The 23,780-nt window shown below is 29.9% G+C and overlaps 3 protein-coding genes across 4 annotated transcripts; 1 reads left to right on the top strand and 2 right to left on the bottom strand.

Moving 5' to 3' along the window:
- Positions 1–699: 699 nt before the first annotated feature.
- LOC126848429 (uncharacterized) lies at positions 700–7,830 on the bottom strand. Of its 2 annotated transcripts, XM_050589329.1 has the most exons (13): positions 7,710–7,830; positions 6,584–6,786; positions 6,144–6,328; positions 5,946–6,019; positions 5,682–5,862; positions 5,465–5,556; positions 5,286–5,376; positions 5,016–5,193; positions 4,274–4,441; positions 3,833–4,134; positions 3,302–3,623; positions 3,050–3,151; positions 700–2,672 (listed from the first exon to the last, which is right to left on the bottom strand). In XM_050589329.1, exons 2-13 carry the CDS (start codon positions 6,696–6,698, stop codon positions 2,368–2,370), a joined length of 2,115 nt encoding a protein of 704 aa, XP_050445286.1. In that variant the 5' UTR covers positions 6,699–6,786; positions 7,710–7,830; the 3' UTR covers positions 700–2,367. The 2 variants fall into 2 exon arrangements, with proteins under 2 accessions (XP_050445286.1, XP_050445296.1); XM_050589339.1 differs by lacking the exon at positions 7,710–7,830 and having other exon boundaries at positions 6,144–6,350; positions 6,584–6,720.
- A 781-nt stretch (positions 7,831–8,611) lies between these two features.
- On the top strand, positions 8,612–16,859 carry LOC126848651 (REST corepressor 3). Its single transcript, XM_050589687.1, has 10 exons — positions 8,612–8,903; positions 9,320–9,388; positions 9,484–9,558; positions 9,639–9,853; positions 10,583–10,765; positions 11,449–11,559; positions 12,034–12,122; positions 12,502–12,676; positions 13,019–13,333; positions 13,476–16,859. The coding sequence occupies exons 1-10, from the start codon at positions 8,801–8,803 to the stop codon at positions 13,557–13,559; spliced, it is 1,419 nt and encodes a 472-aa protein (XP_050445644.1). The 5' UTR covers positions 8,612–8,800; the 3' UTR covers positions 13,560–16,859.
- LOC126848223 (uncharacterized) lies at positions 14,969–23,737 on the bottom strand. The gene is made up of 8 exons (XM_050588929.1): positions 23,597–23,737; positions 22,612–23,513; positions 21,578–22,352; positions 20,768–21,182; positions 20,299–20,444; positions 20,030–20,181; positions 19,473–19,853; positions 14,969–19,365 (listed from the first exon to the last, which is right to left on the bottom strand). Exons 1-8 carry the CDS (start codon positions 23,657–23,659, stop codon positions 17,463–17,465), a joined length of 4,737 nt encoding a protein of 1,578 aa, XP_050444886.1. The 5' UTR covers positions 23,660–23,737; the 3' UTR covers positions 14,969–17,462.
- Between the last annotated feature and the right edge of the window lie 43 nt (positions 23,738–23,780).

The following is a 23,780-nucleotide window of genomic DNA, read 5'->3' as shown; positions in this document are numbered from 1 at the left end:
GCACTTTCTCAAAAATTTGACGATTCTTTGAATTTGAAATTTTTATATATTATAAGCTCGGATATCGCTTCTTTTTATAATTCTTTATTTGTTGCACTTTATAATATTAAAATTTTGTAAAATATAATTTTATTTAACATGTGTGTAACTTTATATATGTATATGTATATATATATATATATATATATATATATATATATATATATATATTTTAATATTATAACTTTCGATTATAACTCATAAACTAGGCATTTCCGGACATATGTTTATATGAAATTCTATTCTTGTTTTTGTGGAGAACTCACCCCCAAAGTTTGTTAAAGTTATTTCTGAATCATCCTATATAAGATCTCGTTGTAAATTCATCAGCTAAAAATTAGGAATTTTTTACTCCCTTTCCTATCTCTTTTGTCAATATTTAAATATTACTACAATTAATCTATCAGTAAAACATTAGTAAAGATTGTATTTTTTCATTTTCTTCAAAAAAAAACGTCAAATATCATGATTGAGCACATTTATACTTTTACTTTTTTTTTTTTTTTTAAACTACCCGATTCGGATAGGTTTTTTCAGGAGAGAAATAATCATTCATAAATCATTAATAATACTTTTATAAAGCAGTCTTTTTTGTCGACCGCGATATATATGTAGAAAGAAAAAGAATAAAAATGTGGAATTAAAAAGAAAAGATGGCAATTTCTTAAAAATATATATCATTCTTTATTTTTTTTTTTGCGACGTAATCTTCGGATTAATATTTTGTTGCAAGAATTAGATGCGAATAAACATCTTTTCTTCTTTTTCTTATGTATTTTTACATACTTCTAACACAGTATCCACATTTTGAACAATGCGCTTTCTTTCTTCGCTGTCAAATGATTTACAATATATTTATATAAGATTGTGTTGATTACGTTGCATTTATGTACACATACAGAATAACGATAGTATAATTGCGACTGTTTAAAAAATGAGCAAGTTGCAAAATATATATAAACTTTGGCATGTCGTTGCATCAACTTTGTATAATATTACGCCAGAGTACGTCTTATTATTATAATTTGTAATGCAATCTGTACAAGATACTTCTAAAGCAACAGTGACGTACGCGCAAAGAATGCGAAGCTGCCGTGCAGCGCATCTTGCCAAGTAAGTTAATTCTTATAGATTCCAAGTTTTATTTCTTTTTTTTTGTCTGTACAAACTGCGCGACGCAGTTTTCAAAAACAATGATCAACAATCATGTAGCAATATCGGCAGCACATTATTGAGAGCAAAGAACATTGTCGAAAAAAAGAATATTCTCTTCATGTGTATTCAAGCATTGCAATCGTATCAAAAATCGATCCATATATAGTATTCTGTACTTTTTTCTCGCGTGATACGTTCTCTTATTATTTATATATTTTTTATTTAAAATTCAAGAGTGAACGTCAAGTGCTATTGTAAAAATGGCTGTGCACGATTTAATTTGCTTTACAAAAACGTCACACACACGTTAATTAACATTCCGCACATGATTACAATATCGCAAAGTATTTTGAGCAAAAAATCATAGCGTAACAGCAGTACAAGTCGTACATATATTACGAGTATTATACTTAACGTGCAATCGCGTTTTCAAAGAGCACTTACGTGCTAAGGAACGGGTTCATAGCTCGTGAATTGCACTTGACCCGTCATTGACTAGTAGTATTCGATAAGATAATATAGCGTGTTCTTTTTAGTTGCACTTCACTATTGTTTTAATATTTTAAAGAAAGAAACAAGGATTGTTTCGGGATATGAAGGGAGAGAAAGGAAGCTTGCGAGAGAATATGTAAAAGTGCAGCTAGAAAAAACAGCAACGTAACTACATCGTCAGTTAATGTCGAGCGAACAACCGCATCCTTCGCATATGAAACGCAAGAAGTACTCAAATACATCCACCGATGCATCATCGGTGAAGCAAAATAGCATCGTATTTGCGCATGTAGGAAAACTTAACAGTGCTACTTTGGTGCTATGGTAACCACTGTTTTATCTTTCTTCTTCGAACCGCGTTCGACTTGTCGATTGTCGAAAAATTGAAGCGTTTAATTGTAAAACAAACGAATAAGCAAAAACGCGGCTTTAAAAAAAATGCATTTACAGTTTCAATCTTCAATTGTTCACAGTAAATAAAATTATCATTATAATAATCATGCAAGTATTCCATGAAATGGAAACTTTAAATGTATTTTTTTTCTTTTTTTCTCTTTGTTTCAAAAAAACTCTTGCAACTAGTGCAACTCTTGTTTTCCAGCAAAGATTTCAATTTTTTATCCTAAAGGCGCACTCCAATTCTAACAAATAATTGACAATGTATAAAATTAATTTGAGTATTTACTCATGCCTAATACCACATATAGATAACAAAGTACTGAAGTTATGTAAGTGAATAGCCGGTATAATGGTGATAACTAAATTCTGCGTAGAAAACTTCGATAGGACATTATGAAGAAAATTCGGGCCCGGAAAGCTGCCGACTTTATAAAATATTCGCAAATTACACGTCGGATTTGCACTCTGCGAGCCTTTCCTGAGTTTACACAACAGATATTCGAAAGCCTCTGACAGTTCATTTGCATTCAGTTCTATGGACGGCAAACTTGCCTCCGTTGTCAAATTACCAGTAGAATTAGATGTACCTGTATCCACAGAAATTTCATAATTAGAAAAATATTTTTTTTATATTAGAAATATTTTTTTTAATTTACATAATAGTTAAATTCGAGCATCAGTTAATAAAAAAATATTAATTGATTATTAATATGATTTTATCTTTAATCGATTCTAACTTATATTATTACTATAATTATCATTATTATCAAAATATTGTATATTATAAAATTTTATTTCAAGATTTTTATTATAGATATTTATTACTATTTTATTATTATTATTCAAGATATTTATTAAGAATTTTATTAAAATATTGTTAATATTTCTCAATATTTTTATCTATATATAAAATGGAAAAAAATATCGCATTCTTAGAAGGAACAGTTTGCCAAGAAAAACTTACCGGTAGACATGTAGCATACAATTGCCGAAACATTATTTTCGTAATTCCACCTACGTCTGATGGCTATCCTAAAATTAGCCACGCATTTTCCTGTTTCTTCATCTGCAATAGAACACACAATTATTCTTTTCAGATAAATAAATGGAAAAATATTTCTTGGAAATTGATAAAAGGAAACGTAAAAAAAAATAGATGATTTTATACTCAACTTGCAACAGATATATGATTTCTCATTAAGTATTTTGCACTTACATTCAAATCGATTATTATCCCTATGAGCCCAAACGCACCACTCCACTTGAGCACCACGTGGCAAATTTGGTACAACAACATAATCTACAATGGCATTTCTCGTCCTCCTTTCCCACTCCTTTCTCGCGTCCACTATATAACTAGAATGAGTCAGGAAACAGATACCTTGTACTATGTCTCGCAATTTAGCATCCATTGCCTTAACGATGCGATCTATGTGTCTTAGTGTTAAACGGCACTGCCGTTTAATGTTCATATCTAGAAGATTCATATTACCAGGTACCAGAGGTATTTGCCCAGCGACTAAAATAATATCACCCACCTATAAAAAGAAAGGATTAATTTTTATCTTAATAATAGAGAGATTGTCTTAGATGTATAAATAGAAGATTAAAGAAGATTAAAGATTGTAACAGAAAAATTAAAAAATATGAAAAATTTGATTTTTAAAATCAATTTTCTTTAAAAATATCGAGAGAAAAATTAATAATTTCTTACACAAGATTTTTATATCATATTAATTTTACTTACACAGGCAGCTTGAGAATAAGGACCAATATTAGCAGGTGCCCAATGACTTATGCTTTGCACATGCATCATGTGTCGCTTACAGGCCCATTTATCCCCACAATCTTGGTTTTCCTTATACGCTGTCACATCAAGCGCGACATGTACATTCAAAGGACATTCTACGCATACACGAACTGGCGGACTTTTTTTACCTAACCAGGAAACGTATGCTTCATTTATAGCCTTGTAATTTGACATATCTTTTATATACAACGTTACTGCAACGATATCGGACGTGCGCAGATTTTCGTTTTGAATCAGAGCTGTAATTAAACAGATATATGCATGAAAAAAATTTGTTCACATTGTTCTTTTTTCGCATTATTAATTAAATTTAGAAATAATTGCTAATATTAAATAATTACTAAGCCAAAAGGTATGTGATTAAGATGTGAATTTTACTGCTTAATTTCTCCAATGCCTCTTCCATAGCAGGTGTGACATCCGGGTGTTTTCCTACAATGCCACCGAACCAGAACCACCCTGTTTGATTTCTATTAACCATTGGCGCGTCTGGATAATCTTCCTCTTCATACAAAATTTCCATTGGACTTGGAGGATGAAATTGACCTGTACATCATTTAGATTTAATATAAGCTGTCCGATAATAATCTTATCACTTCTCATGTACAGGTAGAATAGAAATCGAAAACTGCTTTACCAATCTTGCGATTTTCGTAATAATTATTGAGAAATTAATTTAAAAAGATCGACTAATTTGCGCGAGTACAAGTGCACAGCAAAAAGAGAGTATGCGGTGGCTAGACGCGCGACAAAGAACAGAGGAACGTTTTACAAGTGACAACGATTACATATAAGCGATATACAACGTGCTAGATTCTCGCGTTCTAGCAAGTCACCACAAGTCTATAGCAACAATGGATTGAATCTTTTTAATATTTATACTCTCGCGAACTGGCTGATCTTTTTTATTTCTCATTAATTATTACTATTAGAAATATTATAATAGAATAATTATTATTATTAAAAAATCGTAATTATTATCGCAAAATAATAAAAGACTTTTCTCCTCGGTTTCACCTATCTGTACACAAGAGATGATTATGTTATATTATTGTTATTATTATTGAATATCCTGTATATTACACATAGATATTTTTTCCATGTTCTCTTTTCTATATACCTGAATTCGATGCTTTTAAACTATTGTTTTCACAAGCGTGTTCGTCATTTTCGTCTTCTGATAAATTACAACCATCGTGAAGCTCTGGACCAATGATTTCAGCAATATAATCTTGTGGTGATTTTATCAAAACAGTTTTTAGTCTTTCCGACAGGCTTAATTTCTCCAGTTCTCCATTCTGAGAAATACAAATTTTTACCTTGAGTTTACCAGTATCTTATAAGTAAGTATAGTTGTATGTACAAATCTATATGAGATTTAGAAACTTACATCTTTCTCTTGTAAATGGATCTTTGTAAATCTAAGATATCCTACAGGTGCTACATCATCTCTCGAATTCACAATGCTCTCATAATCATCACTATCATAAAACAAAATAGAATAAAAAACTTATTCAAATTGTATAGACATACATAAAATATGTATAAATGTGAACATATATAACTTACATTATGATACTTTTAGTAAACAAAGGGCAATCTAAAGTAAATGTTTCATATTCTCCTCCTTCTCCACATATATTCACTCCATATTTTTCTTTCTGTAAATAAAGTTTATTATATATTTTTATTATAAATCATTAAGAATATAAATAAAACTTTCTGTTTAAAATAGAAATTAAAGGGAAAAAATGTAAAATAACAAACTTGAAAAAATATGACTTACTATTTTAATAAGATGAGGTTGCATTTCAGATATAGACTTGCCCAAATGTTTAGTTTCAAGACCAAGAGCTGCAACTTTAATTAGTACTGCATTAATGGAACTTTGTATCATTTCATTTAACAGTTCTTCCTGGTCCCGCCTCCATAAGTATGATAAAGAAATGAGATTTAAACGACTGCATCTAAGATACAAATATTCAAAAAAACTATTAACAACAATTATCAATATCAGGAATTTATAGAGATAAAAATAAATGATAATTACACATTTTCTACACGAATCCGTTGATAATCACTAAGAATAGCACCGCTTGACACTGCTTCTATATTTTCACGTTCCTGTAAAAGATATTCATTATTGAAACAACTAGATATATATATATATATATATATATATATATATATATATATATATATAAAATATGCATTTTTGATATAACATATATAAATATACTTGATTTACCTTTACTGTGCTCAAAAGTTTAAAAAGATCCTCGACTTCATCACTTTCTGTAGGGTAATAATATTTCTCTCGGACATTGGCTTTACCAAATGTTGGATAACGATATATAGGCAAACCTATAGCTTGAGCAATGTACTTGATACCTTGATGTCCTACTGTTTGGAACATAAACGAATCCAGCTCATCTGGAAGCATTGTGTGTTATACCTATATGTTACATTTCCATAAATTATATTTAATTATATTTAATTATAAAAAAGTATATATATATATATATATATATATATATATATAAATTATAATGTATAAATATAAATTATAATGTTGATATAGAATATTATAAATTGTATTAAGTTGAAAAATGCATCAGTCATGTAATATGCATTAGTAATTCATGATCAAAATATCATTATCTCAGATAATATGATACATTTTAGTACCTTTTTCAACAGGGTATAAATTAGCCAGAGCCACAATCTCGTGACCAGCTGCTATACATTGCATTATATTGAAGCAAGAATCTTTGCCACCACTGATTAGTGCAACAACCCTCATTTTTTTTTGTAAATTGTTTTTGTATCTCTTCGTTGAAAAAACAATTACAATTAAAATTAAAGTTGATTTATCTTGTTTAAATAATCATCTGAAATAAAAATAAAAAAAGGATATTTACAAAACAGTTTTCATATAATATTTATATAATATGAATTTAAGAAAGTATATATAAATATGTGTATGGAATATATTTTTATACTTTGTGTTTCATCAATTATGATAATACATGTTATGTGTATTTACACAAATTTATGTTTCAAATTATATATGAAAAATAAAGTGTTTAAATAAACAAAATCAGAAATTAAAATAATATTAATTTGTGATAAGAACACACACACACACAAAATATAACAGTAAATGCATCTAACCCCCTCACAATATATACAGTTGTGCATATTTACAATTTATATAATCACAAGAGACAGAGATATATGACTAACAAGACTTTGTAGCAACAACACTTTATAGCACAATAATAATAATAATAAAACGTTTTGGCTATCTATACAGTAAACAATTAATATGTAACATCAATGTAATATGAAGGCACAATTGAGATATTTAAAAATAAAATTATAGAAGTTTTGGAGCATCAGTTAAGCATATGTGCAAAGCCATAGGTAAACAGTGCAAAGATATAAGTGTTAAAAAAAAGGAACCAAATTATTTATTAATATATGTAATTAGCTAATGAAGAAAAATTTGTCGAACGGTACAAATCATAAATCATAAGGAATGTTAACGATTTTTCGTATCTTCGATACCGGATGTTGGATCCATAAATCATGAAGATGTAGCGATAAAGCGTGGTTTTATCGTAAAAAGGAGAAACTGTGTATGTAGGTATTGCCTGAAGGGTAAATTTTTTGGTTATTGCAGAAACGAAAGTGCAAGGAGACAAACAGCGAAGTGACAACGAGCAATGAACTGCGCAGCCAAACGCGAGCACGATTACGATAAAACTTGCAGCAAAATCAACGCTAAATTCTTTATAAATGTGATATTTACGTTAAATCGGTGGCAAAACCCTCTCACACAATACCGTCGGCAGCCCATAGGAGACTGTGAGAAACTGACGATGATGAAACGATGGGAAATGGGAATGGAACATGGAACATAGGATGATAGAACCATGGATAATAGAAGTATGTGACAACCGCGATGCGTCTACGATGGTAACGCTACGACGGAATAATATTTGACCTGAGAGTGTCCTACGTAATCGAGGTTATTTCAAATATTAAAATTACACCGATTAAAATCATCGCGATTGTCTCATCGTTTCTCTACAAATAACAGGACGACTTCGTTTCATTCGTCGAAAGAGTAGTATTTAGTCTTTGTACGAAAATTATTGACAAAATTAACTAGAACGTCGACAGATTCGCAGGTATAATTTCGCGTGGCCGTATATCTCGTGACATTTTCAAAAGAGGCGAAGAATACTTTGTTTTGATTGGTCAACTAAATGTTTCAAAGTTTTGTAACGCCAAGTAGAGTACACCCTCTATGTTTACTTTCACACTATGACGTAATTATATTATATCTTTCAAATTTTAATAGAGAAAATCCTTATCTTCGCTACTCGTTTATTTAACGTACAATGAAAATTATATAAAATTTGAAAATTATATAAAAAATTATTTCATATTTTCAAAATCGAGCTTATTTATTATTATTATATATTTATCGATTACTTTTGTGTTCATCGATTTCAGATATAAACAAAATAAAAAATGCCGTACAGAAGAAAACAGGAATAAAGTTGAAATCACTCTTGACAATATTTATTCTTCAAAGTTGCTTATTATTGCATATGGTGAAAATTGACCCATTTTTCTCAAATGCAATCCGCTGACCAATGAGATGGCGTGTGGCGAGCGGCCATTTTACTTTCGCTACGGTCGCGCGAAGCACTACTTTGAGAAATTTTGATCGGACTCGATATCGTCGTGCATTTCGAGGCGAACTGTGTAAGCGAGCTGTGTGTTCCATCGCACGTTCGCGAGAGATTTTCTGTCAGCGCATCTCTATAGTATATCATTCTGCTATAGTGATAATTCATATTCGATTCAATTAACGAGCAAGCCATCATCACGATGGTCTTGGCAGAGAGAAACTCGGAAAATGTACGCAATGGTCGCAGATCGCGAGGCCCCAGCCCTAACGCACAGACGGAATCTTCCAGTGAAGAGGATGGAGGTATCACCTATTTTCATCTTATCGCCATCGATACAAATGTCCTGATTATCAAATATTATAACGTTTATTTTGTGCAAAGATTGTTTGAGGTTTGTTAAATCAAGACAGTTTCATCTTAATCCACAGATCTTCAAATTACGCGCTCCACTTTTTTTCATTTAAACATCTTTTATAGATGCAAATATTGCTTGGAATGGCAAATATGCTCTTTTGTATTTATATTAATAAAAATCTTGTAAAAAGAAATATTCTTTTATTGTAATATTAATAATATAATCTAAAAATGACATAATTTCTATATACATATGGAGATATTAATGAAAAAATTAAATTAATTAAATGATACAAAATGTAAAATCTTATTTATTATATATAATCTGACAGAAACATTTCTTAACCATATAATGTTTTGCAAGTTCCAGCAGAGAAAATAAGAGTTGGACGAGATTACCAAGTGATTGTTCCTGAACTTGTTCCTGTTAATGGTATTTAATTTTTATATATGTATGATTTTCAAAAATGTAGAATTAAATCATATAAAACTTGTTCAACTTATTCAACATGGTATTATATATTTTAGAACGTAGATTGGATCAATGTCCTGATAGAGCATTATTAGTTTGGTCACCAACCACAGATATACCAGATCAGAAACGTAAGTAATGAAGATTTATATATTAATTAATTTGTATAAATAAATTTATGATTAACTAACATGTTTTCTATCTTTTCTAGTTGATGAATACATTATATTAGCTAAAGAAAAATATGGTTATAATGGAGAACAGGCATTGGGAATGCTATTTTGGCACAAACATAATTTGGAACGTGCAGTCTTGGATCTAGCAAATTTTACACCATTTCCTGATGAATGGACGGTTGAAGATAAAGTATTATTTGAGCAAGCATTTCAATTTCATGGCAAGAGTTTTCATCGCATTCGGCAAATGGTACAATTTTATTTATTTATTTATATTATAAAATATTCTATGATATTTAGATTTTTCTGAGACCTAATTTCTATTTATTATATGTTCTACAAAGAACTATTTAATATGAAAATAGTAATTAATAATATATATTTTTTTAACTAATTATATTTAGATTTAAGTATTATAGAACTTGTATATTTTAATAATTTTGTAGTATGTAGTAAAGTATAAAGTAAGAAAAATGATGATTTTGAATTCTAATGCATTTTTAAACTAATAAAAAAAATTTTTATTTGATTTAGTAAAGTGAGAAATTTTATTGGAGAGATTTTTCTCTTAAAATAAGCTATTTGATAATATAAAATTTAAAAATATGATAATTGTGGTTGTAATATCTTTTTATAATAACATACAATAAAATTACAAATAAATTGAAACATAATTAGAGCATAATAAAAATTAATATTAATTTTTTTATATATTATTGATAATATAACAACAATTTTAGGAAATAAGCATATATGCATTGACGCTTTTGAATTTTACACACACGCGCGCGCGCACGCATACACACATGTGTAATTAAATTTACAAATTATTTAAAATAAAATTTATACAGAAAAGAAAGAGAAATTTCCTTTTTTTATAAAAAGAGAGAGAGAGAGAAAGGAATATATTAGAAGATATAATTCTGTAATATTCTATAATTTATAAATAATTTATATTTGTGATGATTTATATATACAGCTCCCTGACAAATCTATTGCAAGTCTTGTCAAATACTATTATGGCTGGAAAAAAACACGAAGTAGGACATCATTAATGGACAGGCAAGCACGAAAATTGACGAGCGGCTGTAAAGAAGGCGAGAATGGCAGCGAAAACGGAAGCGAGCTCGGCTCCAACACAGATAGCGAATCTGAAGAAAAAGTAAGGATTTATTTGAAGAACTAATTTGAGCAATAAAATTTAATGCATGTGCTCTATTTTGTTTTGTGTAAGAAAACATTTTTTTTCTTATTTTAAACAATAGCATTTTAATACAGATATAAATCTAGAAAATAAAATCTAAAAAAACAGAATAGACTTTAACATTAATGCAATAATTGCAGTAAAGGGAGACTCTTTGTTCTTTTTAATTCTTTACCATATCTAATTAATATCTCTCTTTTTCTGTCCATTCTGTAATAAAAATGTTTCTTTGTGTACAAGCTTAATGTTCTGGCTGTTTCGTGCGATTATATTGCAAATAATTATACTCGTGGCATAAATTGATAATATAGAGAATAACATAACAGTTTTAAAACTTATATAAAAAAAAATGTATCCACACGATAAGACATTATAATTATAATTGAAGCGGGTAAAAGAAGCAATGTTATGTAACATTAATGGTAGCAAGAAATCGTCGTATATAGATATTTTTATATATGTATGTATAGGGTATAAAAAATTTATAACATATAAATCTGGAAATTTTACGATATTTTTTTACTTGCGTGATATTAAAAAAAAAAGGAAATCTATTTAAATGTTTTGCACATGTAAGAGATAAGCAATAGTTTAGTTGGACGGTTACATCGGTATGTGAACGTAAATGTGGAACGTTCCAGAAATGGACGATCCACCGCGGAATACGTCGTGGAAAGAACCAAGCTGTGCCAGGAAGCCAAGGCACTGATGTTAAGGCCCCATCCGACTCGGAAAACGCCCCTCAGGTTCAGGTACTCAGCCTAAACCTTACCCACACTCACTACATAATATAATACGCTTCTCTACTGTGTTTTACTATTTTCAATGCATTACATGGATTATTGCTACACTGGCATAATATATAAATATTTTTTCTTCAATCAAAACTCCTTTTGATATTGAAATAGATAGGCTGAAATCTTGAGGAAATGAATAAAGTAGAAGAAGTTTTGAAATATATATACATATATACAATATATTTAACTCAGTTGATTTGACCAATGCTGTCGTGAATAATTGAGTCAACTATGAAAAGTACGAAAGTCAAATACGAAAATATGCACTTGTTTGTAGAGAATGGGGTACATAAATTATTTTAATGACTTTATTCCAATTCATTTTAACTTGCATTCAAAAACAGAATAAATGATAATTAATTACAAAATATGATTGGGGGAGGGGGGGTATCAAAATTTTTATCTTAAAAAGGGTATTATGTGTTGTAGGGCTCATGTAGCAACTGTGGCGTTGCATGCCATAGTGTTCGTGCGACGCCCAAAGGACACGCGTGTCATAGCTGCTATCTACATTGGAGGTCAGTGAACGTAACGTAAATCAAATTAATTCAATTTAATTAATGCCAATGTTAGCAAAGTAAATGAATCTCCTACGAAACTCATTGTCAATAAACAGCTGGGAGGATATTCATATGAGAAATATAACGTTGAAATAAGTCGTCGTTTCTTTAATTTTAATGATAATTTTTTTTTTACAGAGATAAACATGGATATATTTATTGATGTTTAAGCAGAAATTATTATGAATATCCTCGAAGAATGCTTATTCGGTATAATCGTTTTACATCTCCAATGGTTTCCAGTTGATTTTAATGACATTGAGACACAGTATAGATTAGCTTCGTATTCCTATAGTATTGAAATCATTAGTTTTAAAAACATTTTCTGATGGTTTAGGCGCACCGGTGTAGCGAGACCGTTAACTTCCATGCCGGGTCGTACGAATAAAAGAAAGCCACCTCGAGGCTTGGTTGTGAATCACGATGATTTGGCGGCTTTGGCTGGTCAACCAAACCAGGCCAACAACAGTTTGCAAGCGATCGACACTGAGATCGTTAGCCTAAAGCGTCAAGTATGTTAATGAGTAGAAATAAAAAGTTTTTGCAATATATGTCGTGTGGATACATTTCCCTTTTATTCTCTATATAATTATGACGAAAGCGATTACACGAATGCTCATATTTCAAACTACTAACAGATGAGATACACATATGTTAATATATATGTTAATACTATCGTAAAGTAAGACTTAAAAATTTAAAGTTGCGAGCATTCGAACACTTTCATCATGTATATTGATGTTTTAATATTGTATATTATTTCTAATTAAATTATGATTATACCATTTTATTCACACATAATTATGTATTGTGTAATTTATACATAATGTTATATAATTTATTCGAAATCACAGATACAAGCCAACAAACAACAAGTGAGCGCACTGAAACGAAAGACTGCCGATGGTATTGACCATCTACGACCACCGGAAGTATCGAGCCGTATAAATGCTCGTTGGACAAACGATGAATTGTTATTGGCTGTTCAAGGTATCAGAAAATATGGAAAGGATTTCGCCGCGATCGCTGAAGTTATCGGAACCAAAACTGAGGCACACTTACGATCATTTTTTGTTAATTATCGACGAAGATATAATTTGGACGCGGTTCTAAAAGAATTCGAGGCTGAAAACGGTCCTATAGTGATCGAAGATGAAAAAGAAGAGAAGGTACATTTTATCATAATAATACACAAGTTTTTTTTATATATATTCTTGTTATATATAAATGATGTTATAGAAATTAGATTTTTGAACTTTTCACATTTTAATATCCTATATCAAATTAATAATTTAACGGACTTTTTCATAGATGGATGTTGATCAATCAAACGATACCGCAGAGTCATCTCAGAAGGGAAAAACTTCCACTGGGCCTGCACAAGCTACTAAATAACAAATGAATATAATCCCAAGTACAAAACGAGAAAAAAATAATTGCAGGATCAGCGATAACAATCGATAATCGAAAGGTATTTGATTAAATTTATTAATGTTTGCTCTTTTCTCTATATTTGATTGTGTCTTATTTATGGTGTAATATATACATTTATTTAAAAAATCTAAAATTATATAACAGTGTAATATGAGGATAATCCATATGTATAAATTACATAAAATTACACAAAAATTATATTTTTCTTAATCAAAATAAGCCTGCCTATAATATGTTATATTTTTTGTATCTAAGGCTGAAAATCGATCATTTATTTGTATGAAAACAGTATAATCGCATAATGTCAAAAATATTGAAGTTTACACCAAGAAAAGTTAGAAAAAAATATGTATTTAGATGTAGCCATAAAATGCTTCAAACAATATGCACGCACTATACATATTATCAGGTATAACTTACATAAAATTTACAAGTAAATCTTCAATATTATTTTTGTGAATAGTATATTACATATAGAAAATTATTTTTCTCTTTTGTATGGTATTTAAGCATAATATTTTATTGTTCTTGAAATGATGTGCATATAAAACTTAGGACAATGCAAGATAAAAATTGATCTCATTTGAAGAAATCGCTGTATAAGATGATAAATTATTAAATACATAAAAATGTTACATTGAAAGGATTCTATGGATTAGAAATAATATGTAAAAGTGTTCTAATGAATTATAAAGTGTTCAAGTGTTTTAGTATTTAAATATCTTTAATGAGAGTTTCGCTCTGTCTCTCTGTCTCCATGGTAATGCTGTTATATTTTGTATATCAGCTTCACTTCTCGTGTATACTTTGTATTATTTGTGTGTCTTCTAATTAGTCTCATAATAATTTCAATACTCTGGATGTTTTTTCTCTTCTTTTATGAAAATTTTCTATGATTCTTTTATTTAAAATTCTTTTTATTTTTACTAGTGGCAATAATCAGTAATCAACATTTGATACTTCTTCAATGAATGATTAGAAGAGCAATATATATAAAAAAGATATCAGGCACTTTAAATATATACACATTTTTCTTTTTATAATTATAAATTTCACATATAACTCATATGTTTCTTACATCTGGGAAAAAAAAAAAAAAAAAAAACTTAATTGTACAGTAATCATAATATCGATAATTCGCATTATAAGAAAATAGTGACTAGAAAGCAAAAGAATATATCTCGAATCTAATTTCATGAATAGAAAAACATATATAAGTATTGTAATCTAAAAATTATGATGTTAAAATATATAGATGATGCCGTCGTAATTTCATAAAATGTATATGTTAATAAGAAGTCAGTGGTAAAGAGATAATACGCGTGCCTGCAAAGAGATTTACAAAGGTTTTATAAAGCGATGATGCATAGTTTCAGTATGAAAACTCTGAGTTTTATTGTAAATTTCTATTATAAACCTATTTATTGATAATAACACTCCAGGTAATAATAGAGAGTGCACATTTCGCGAAACTTTATTTATAAAATCGATAGCAATTAAGTACTAAATATGTTTTCATGTATTAGTATAATGTAGATAATATACCAAATCATTCACACAACTGCACCAGCTTCCTGATTAAAGATATATAGCAGCATGATAGTGAGTGATACAAATGTGAAAATAGAATATAAGATTAGTATATGATTTACATGTAATGCAAATATTAAATTAATCGAAATTTTTTTTCCTTTTTTTTACACTGAGGTGCCTTGATATTATCCCTTTTGTGACGCAGAGTATGCGAAACTATCGCCACTTGAAAATCTCTTATTGAGTTTGAACAAGCAATGTGTCTATTGACATGTTATTGCACGTTTAGAAAATGTCAACAAATCCTATTGCAAATGCTATTCTTATTATACATATATTTTTCACAACAAAACATGTACATAGCTGATAATTATATTAAATATGGAAGTCTAAATTAAATATGTAGGCAGACAGAGATTTAGTTTCTCAAACCTATATTTAATTATAATAATGGTAGTGAAAAAAATAATTAAATAGATATTTATTAATAGATATCTACACAGAAAGCTAAAATGAAATCAATTTACAAATCAAATTACGCAAATAATTGTTTGCATATTTTGTGCGTGCTTTGCAAGATCTCAATTGCAACTAAAATTAACAAATCACATTTTCTAAATAAAAGAATATTTCTTTTCACACACACTTAAAAAATAATAATAATAAAATAATTTAAATCGCATGATCCTAAAAGTAATTTGATTAATTTGATTAGAAAAATGATACTTTTTAAACATGAGTTTAAGCGCATATGTTGGATGAAAAATTATTCAGAATATATAATTATATATTCTGATATATACATAAATCATGTTATGGTATTTCCATCACAATGTGTACATACTTAATATCATTGTCACCGATAAGAGTGATATATCTCATACAAACGCGATAGATCTTAACAATTGAGATGATGAATATAAAAGCGAAGGATATTAGTGTGTTTTATCAAAGTGAAAGATATTGTTATATTAAAAAGGACTCTTAGATAAATCGTTGATATATGCGTGCATTATTGTCGTACGAGAAAAGCATGGTTTTTGTATGAAACATCTCAGTTCTATCATAAATTAATCTTTTTCTAAAATATTAAATTTTCTCATCTCTAAGAAAACACTTTACAGAGCATTAACCTTCGTATCTTCGTATATATTGTGTTTTATTTATTTTCATATTAGGTTTGACAAATTAGATATATTTTTATATACTCGCGCATAATATCTTTTTAAGAATTCATCATAGAAAAATATTCGAGTATATTAAACGATAAGAACGGGATATCGTGCTATGTGATTATAGATTTGATATATGAGTATGCATATGCAGAATCTGCTAGATAATTTCTTTATCTTATGTAAGAAACAAGGATTTAATAAAATAAATTTTTGCTGTGCGTATATACTTGAAATTGTTTGAAATATATCGATACGAATGATGTAAAAGTCTTCGCTATCATCTCTAGTATGGATGTTTACAAGAAAAAATTGAAATTATAAATTATTAAAATTGAAATTATCTGTCATTATATATGAATAGCTATGTTATATATAGCGACGAAAAAGGATTATCTTATAGAGATAGGAAAAACAACTCGTAGTGTTGTAATGTAAATGTATAAAGATCGATAAAGTCTATTTGTTTATACACATTGCTGGGAATGTGTGTAACGAATATTTGGCTATCTGTAAGTTGTACACATGTAATTAATTAAATATGTTTTATGCATTATGCAAGAAATTATATAAAATTATTTGTTTTTTATATATTCTTTCGAAGATACAATGTAATTAGAATTAATGTTACCTATTAACCGATAGACTTAAGATATAACATATAAAATCCTTTAAACTTTCTTGTATAATCAGTTTTCTAATTATGTTCTATGAACTAAATCTTTCATTATTATAATTTTATCTAAATAATCCATAATAATCTTATATTAATTATCGGCATATTCTTATTATTTCCCACTTCTATTATTTTGATCGAATTATAAGCCAATTTGTTGATAAAGTAATTTGCAATAATTGCAGCCGTGAAATGCAAAATGTGCAAGTCCGTTTTTAGATAACTGCATTATTAGTTAATTATTATATTAGTTTCACTGAGTATTATCTTGATGATTGCAATGTGCCTACAATTCGCTATTATATATTGCTGTTTTTGATATATAAAAAATTAATATCAAGTGGAAAATCAATTTTAATAGATTTAAATGATCTTTTTGCAGATTCGAAAAGTTGAACTAAATATTATTAACTGATCACTTTTCTGCACAGAAATTGCATTATCTTAAGACTATAGAAAACCGAATTGATATAATTGTATATTTTACGGTTTCAAATGAGAAGCGCAGATGTTTGAAAATAACTCCCGCTGTCGCACGATAACATCTCTTTTCCGCGCTAGATAATCCGTCTCTTTTAAGTACAAGATTATTCGCAAATCATTGTATCTAAAACCAGCCTTTTCTCGGAGTTTTTTTAAATGCTTCATACATTCATCATCATTGATACACATTTGTATGGTATTGAGACAATCATCGCGATTATCATTCAAAGCAACATAAAGAAGAAAACAAATATTTAAAAATTTAGATTCTTCTCTGTAAAAAATACTATCGTCGTTGAATGGATTCTCGATCGTCGCGTTAAAATCGACATCTCTGTGTGTAGCGCGAGTGAATTGTTGTATAAAACCCACACCATCGTCAGCAATCGATTCAAGTCGAATAATGTCCGACAGGAGTTGTTGATACACGATCTCTTCGTGTTGCAATCGATAATATGTGGAATCGACGAGTTTGCGAAACGCGTGCCTCTGCACCGCGATCGAGACGATCTCGCGGATCTCGGCGACTTCATCTTTCAGCAGAATTAAGCAACATCGCATAATTGTCAATTTGTTGTTATTCCCCAGCTCTGCATGACGATGCAGCGCAAGCTCGATGTGTTCAGCCGCTGCCAATCTAGCAGATTGCTTTTCATTCATACATACGATATCGAAAATGTGTGACAGCACTTGATTTATTAATGTTTCGCTCTTGGAAAAAGCTAAAATCAATGAATTTTTTACACGAATTAAACTCGAATTAGTCATCCCATTAAATTCATCTATTATCTTGTCAAATTTTAGCTCTTTCCTTTCCAAACTAGCATGTTTTATAGTGTTCAATGTGAAAGTTACTATTTCGTTGAATAATAATTGGTGACGATTATTGCTCATCGATATCAAGTATTTGAGAATAAATTCTAGTAAAGGAACGCAATGCGATAAACCATTTAAGAATTCGATACCTTGTTCTGTACAATTTGAATTCAGAATATTGTGTATCATCTCTCGGTCAAAATTAATTGCGCAGTTCAATTCAACACAACGTATCGCGTATAATCGCGCCCAGTATCCAACAAATTGAAAAAATCCTGGTTGGATCTTTTGCGACGATACTATACATTCAATTATCGGTAGAATAATGATATAGAATAATGATATATCTAAAAACGAATTCGAAAATAACGAAGATGATTCCTGTATAAACAATGTTTCTAGCATATAACATGGTTGTGCAGCTTCCTGTTGCTTATATATATCATTCCATATCTTTGATATTAAGATATATCGATCTTTCCAAGGAGATGCAAATTTTGATATTGCCTGAATCCTACATTCTAATCTATTATCATTGCCTGCCACCTTATGCCATATGGAATTTTCAATATCATCGATGGCCTTTTTTCTTAAATATCTATAAGTTAATAAGTATCCATGCGACATATTAGTGTCATGAGAAAAAGTCGCTTTTGCAATCGAGCTTAAAGTAGAATAGATATCCGTGATAGGCGTGAAAGCCGTGTACACTTTAGCTGCTAATTGTCTGATATACATCATCGGATTACTGAGAAAAGAAATGAGCAACAGATATTTGACTTTCTTTGTAAATACAATCGCCGCGGGATAATCAATGAGATCGCAGTCGCTCGTCGATAATTTCGATAATAGCACAAAGATATGCGCGATGCTTGAATAGGAACGTAACGCCGCATTTGAAGTACCGCGTATCTTTGACACATCTCGTAGCTGGGTATATATGCGACTCGCCAACGTTGGATAATGCGTAACGAAATGATTAACGGAATAAGCGTAGCCAAAACTCAACTCTCTGTCCAAGCTTTTTTCGGAGCACTGACCCACCAATCTCGGCACCACTACGCCATACAATTGCAAGCTCGCGTTCCTGAAATGGCATGTACATGACAAATAGAAATATATGAAAAGATCATCGAAATATATGAAAGAATAATTTAACTTAAATTAAGGAAACTACGCATTGCGTTGTTTTACCTTACGGTCCAAACATCGGATTTCATGTATTCGAAACACGTTAAACAAATTTCCTCCATGTACGGGACTAATTGCGCGTGTATCTCTTTATCGGCGACCAACGTTCGCAAAAAGTACAAGCGTTTCGCCCATGGTGAGTCCTGTCCAAGTTCTACTTCTCTAACGGTCGAAAAATTTTTTAGCGAGTGTAATAACATCCGCACCGCGAAATGGACTGTAGGTCGATCTCTTCGATTATCGCTGACGACCAATCTGTGAAACATGATCGACAGACCAGCACCCCGTCGTGTTAATTGCAATGATTTTCTCGCATCCTCCTCCAATAAACTGATCAGATATGCTCTCGGCAGCTCGGAGTATTCCTTTCGGTCATATAAACGTCTAAAGCAAATCGTTTATTAATATAAACAATTGTTACAGAAAATAGATAATCGTTAATTGATTAATACTTAAATTGATTATTTCTATTTCATATACCATATGATCTCAATGTGCGCTTTGCAGAGAGATTAATTATTACATTATATTAAGATTTTATAAAAAAAGGATCTTTTTACCTAGCTAAATTCGCAATCGCTACTCCAGTAGATTCCACCACGCCTTTGTGCCGACACTTCAATAATACCGTAACAATAATATCTATAGAATATTTTACTTGTGAATTCGACTGCATCAACATTCCGATTTCACTGACGATCTCACACGATACCTGCATGAAAATTAAACTGTGTGTTTTATTATTGAGAGAATTGTATTAATTATATATAACTATAGTATACAAATTATTTTATAATATGTTCAACTAATTATACATATACATATGTACCTTTAAGGACATCCAGATACACGAGATAAGCACTTGATGTGCAGGCGATAATTGCAATTCGTCATAATTATTAGAAATCTCTATTTCACTAGTCTTAATTTTTTCCTCGATAGCTAATCCCATTTCCGCAAACGAGGACGAATAAGCTAAACAAAATTTTACAAATTGTTAATTTTACCTTTAATTTTTCCTCTTTCTCTCTGTGATAAATAACAATTTATTAGTAATATTGATATAAAGGAATTAATATTAATTTCTTATTTATCACTATAACTTTAAGTAATCTTATTAAACAAGAACATGTTTATTAAACATGATTATTAAACATGATTACCATCAATAATTATAAACTAACAAATTATTACTAATTTCTGTTAAAAAATCATTATTGATCTCTTTAAATTTGATAATGGCAATAGTTATAATGTATTCTATATAGTTAATATTATTCACATATACTTTGCGACACCTGTATCCGATGTTTTCGTAGATAATGTAGATAAAAAGAAGTTAATGGCATCTTTCAAAAAGTATAACATTTCCTCTGTAAATTTCGATGTTAAAATCCAATTCTCTGGGCCAGCACGAAAAGCGATTGATAGCAAAGCGGTCAACACACCATAGAAAGGTCTATTCTGGGCAATAGCTTTCAAAATATCGCTTTTCATCTGTACCAATTGACATCGAGCTTTATACAATAGAAATTCTGAGTAACTCGAATAGACGAGAATATTATTATATTCATGGGAAAATGTTGAAGTTACATCTTTATAAATCTCATTCAAGGGCAACCAGTGTGCCATTATCTTTATAAGAATTGCTCCACTTTCAACTTTATAGAACTTGGAAGAATTGCAGTGCTCCCATGCACAATTATAGAGTACCTAAAAAAATTTTTTTCATGAAAATTCAAGTTTTTGTAATATTTGGTCAATATTGAAATTTTTTTTTTTTTGCACAAAAATATAATATTAATATAGTTTTCGAGTTATAAATTGAAAGTCTACACAAAAAACTTTTGCAAGCTACGTTAGATAAGAATAAATAATGGTCTGTTATTATGGATTAAATTTTAAGTGAACTTTACTAGAACAGAAATTTAAATTAAATTATTTAAAAAAATTATTTAAATTATTTAATGAAAATTTTACTATGGGAAAAATCTATTGAGAAATATGCTCTTTAATTTTCAATTTTTTCCTTAATTTCTTTTAGAGGTACATTGTAAAGCATGAAACGTTTAAATTTAGTACATAATATATCATGACAGATTTCTTACGTGCTTTTCCGTGGCTGATAAAACATCTTTTTCAAAATATTCCAGAATAAGACTAATAGCTAGTTGTTTGATATCAAGAGCAGAATCTAATACGAGTCTCAGTAACAGAAATAAACTCTCTTTGTTGGTAAACTTCCAACTGTTTGTGAACTTCAAGTGCTTGTCAATCACCGTAACGTAACGAAGACATTCCCCGTGATGGGCGCAGCTCTCGTGCGAGTTCCCATTTGTGAAAGAGAGCAGAATTCTGTACAAATTTAAAGCAAGAATCTTGCGTTGATAACATGAACCAATTTCGAAGCAATCCAAAAAATATTCGTGTAGCCATTCCATGAAACCAGAGATAGACTGCACATCAGTAGCTTTAATGCTAATCACTTTTAAGATATTCGAACATAATATTCTGAAATATTTCATTATCCCTTCTCTCATGAAGATCGTTGTAACGTTAGCATTAAACCATAGAAATTGTTTTATTTGAAAAAATGGATCCATATCGTTTTCAATATCGATCAAATTGGCAGCACGATAACAAAGAATAGCGAAAGCGTTTAATCGTACAATTTCCTCTTTGTCATTTGCGTAATGATCAATTTCATGCATTTTTGGCAGTTCAATGTGAAATTTAGCGGCCGTTCTTTGCAGGTGCGAATGAAAGAAGTATCCTTGCAAATCGTCACATAATTCCCATAAAAATGGCAAAACGTTCCTGTACATTTCTATGGTCGGTTCGAGCCAATATTTATACAACGATTGAAGAGCATTGTGATCCTCACTGCGAAAAAATTTATTACTAAGCTAGATTGATATTATTAAGATAGATTGAAATGTGTTTTAGTACTGGAAAATATTTTAACTTGAACAGAGAATATATTTTGCACACTATAAAAGAAATCGTGTAAATATTAGGGAAATATAGGAAGCTTTTTAGTATAATTGTCAAGTCTTAGAAGCAGAAAATCGAATATAATTATATAACAATTGTCGATTATCAGAGAAAAAGTGATCACTGTAATTCAAAATTATAAACTTACTGCTTTCCCGATTCCCAGAGATTAATAATACATTTCATAACATCTCCGAACGATTTCTTCCATTCATCTTCGCTGAGTTTTCTTAAAATTGCCAGATAAAGTTTCGTACCGCTACAGCGTAAAGAATTTCTGGTTAAACTAATGCACAGCTCGGATAAATATTGTGGATTTGTCATAGCATGATATCCCAAATCCCACACTTGACAAATTTCCATCAAGATAATATACTTTATTTTGTTTTGCCACGGCACATATAAAATGCAATTGCGCCATATACAATCGATAAATGTTTCTTTTACTTCACTATACTTTTGTAACATTATCTGAAGATACATATTGAAAATTTGTGCGTTTTGTTTGCATATATCATTAAGCGCATTTGACCAATTAGAGAATATGATAGCTTCCAATTTTCGTTCTACTATACAATTGTTTTTGTTCCAAAAGCGCATATCGGATGTCTGTTTCAACTTTTTCAACCATACATATAATACTTTGTAAGCAAAGTAAGAGTATCTCGTGTATTTCATACAGTTTCTATATATTACATCAAATATAAGTAAAAGAGCATCGTATTCAAAATGCATGTCTTTCTGAATCGTCTGTAGATATCCATAGGCGTTCAGTAACTTAAACAGTTCAAGATCGGAAACAGTATACTGCCTTTCGAGGAAGCACAAATCGTGGGAATCCAGTTTTTGAAAATGCATTACAGTGAGACACCGCGAATCACAATGCATCGAAAGCAAAGCATAAAACGCGTGACATGCTAATAGGACACGTTCGTTTCCCAATTCGGAATTATTACTAATTATCTCTACAATATACGTCAGAAGCTTCTGGCATTCTTTCATGTTTCCGCTCGCACAGGGATTATGCGAAGATACAGTGCTTATCAATTTCTGCAAAAAAAAATAATATCGCTAAATATAACAAAATTAAAATAAAATATTTCATTTAAATAGCGAAGAGAGAGAATACTAACTCGAAAGATCGGTACATCATTTTGACAATTTTGCAATTCGTTGAACACATCGTCCAGTTTCATATTTTAGCATTTAAGGAGTATCCCCCTTATTTCGTAAAGTAAAAATAATACGCGACAATAGTTTACGAATTATCTTCCTCACAAAATTTTTATTTCATAATATATATCTTTTTCTTTCTCT

The sequence above is a fragment of the Cataglyphis hispanica genome, chromosome 1, assembly GCF_021464435.1.
Source record: "Cataglyphis hispanica isolate Lineage 1 chromosome 1, ULB_Chis1_1.0, whole genome shotgun sequence".
Lineage (NCBI taxonomy): Eukaryota > Metazoa > Arthropoda > Insecta > Hymenoptera > Formicidae > Cataglyphis > Cataglyphis hispanica.
This window is presented reverse-complemented; position numbering and strand designations above follow the sequence as displayed.

Excerpts from the sequence above, each read along its gene's own strand:
- LOC126848429 (XM_050589329.1), bottom strand. The coding sequence starts at position 6,698 with ATGAGGGTTGTTGCACTAATCAGTGGTGGCAAAGATTCTTGCTTCAAT. Across the intron at positions 3,624-3,832 it reads CTTATTCTCAAGCTGCCTGT|GTGGGTGATATTATTTTAGT; the intron begins GTAAGTAAAATT and ends TTCTTTTTATAG. Across the intron at positions 3,152-3,301 it reads GGATAATAATCGATTTGAAT|ATGAAGAAACAGGAAAATGC; the intron begins GTAAGTGCAAAA and ends GTTCTATTGCAG.
- LOC126848651 (XM_050589687.1), top strand. The coding sequence starts at position 8,801 with ATGGTCTTGGCAGAGAGAAACTCGGAAAATGTACGCAATGGTCGCAGA. Across the intron at positions 9,854-10,582 it reads TTCATCGCATTCGGCAAATG|CTCCCTGACAAATCTATTGC; the intron begins GTACAATTTTAT and ends TTATATATACAG. Across the intron at positions 11,560-12,033 it reads AAAACGCCCCTCAGGTTCAG|GGCTCATGTAGCAACTGTGG; the intron begins GTACTCAGCCTA and ends TATGTGTTGTAG.
- LOC126848223 (XM_050588929.1), bottom strand. The coding sequence starts at position 23,659 with ATGAAACTGGACGATGTGTTCAACGAATTGCAAAATTGTCAAAATGAT. Across the intron at positions 23,514-23,596 it reads ATGATGTACCGATCTTTCGA|AAATTGATAAGCACTGTATC; the intron begins GTTAGTATTCTC and ends TTTTTTTTGCAG. Across the intron at positions 20,445-20,767 it reads TACGAAAACATCGGATACAG|CTTATTCGTCCTCGTTTGCG; the intron begins GTGTCGCAAAGT and ends AATTTTGTTTAG.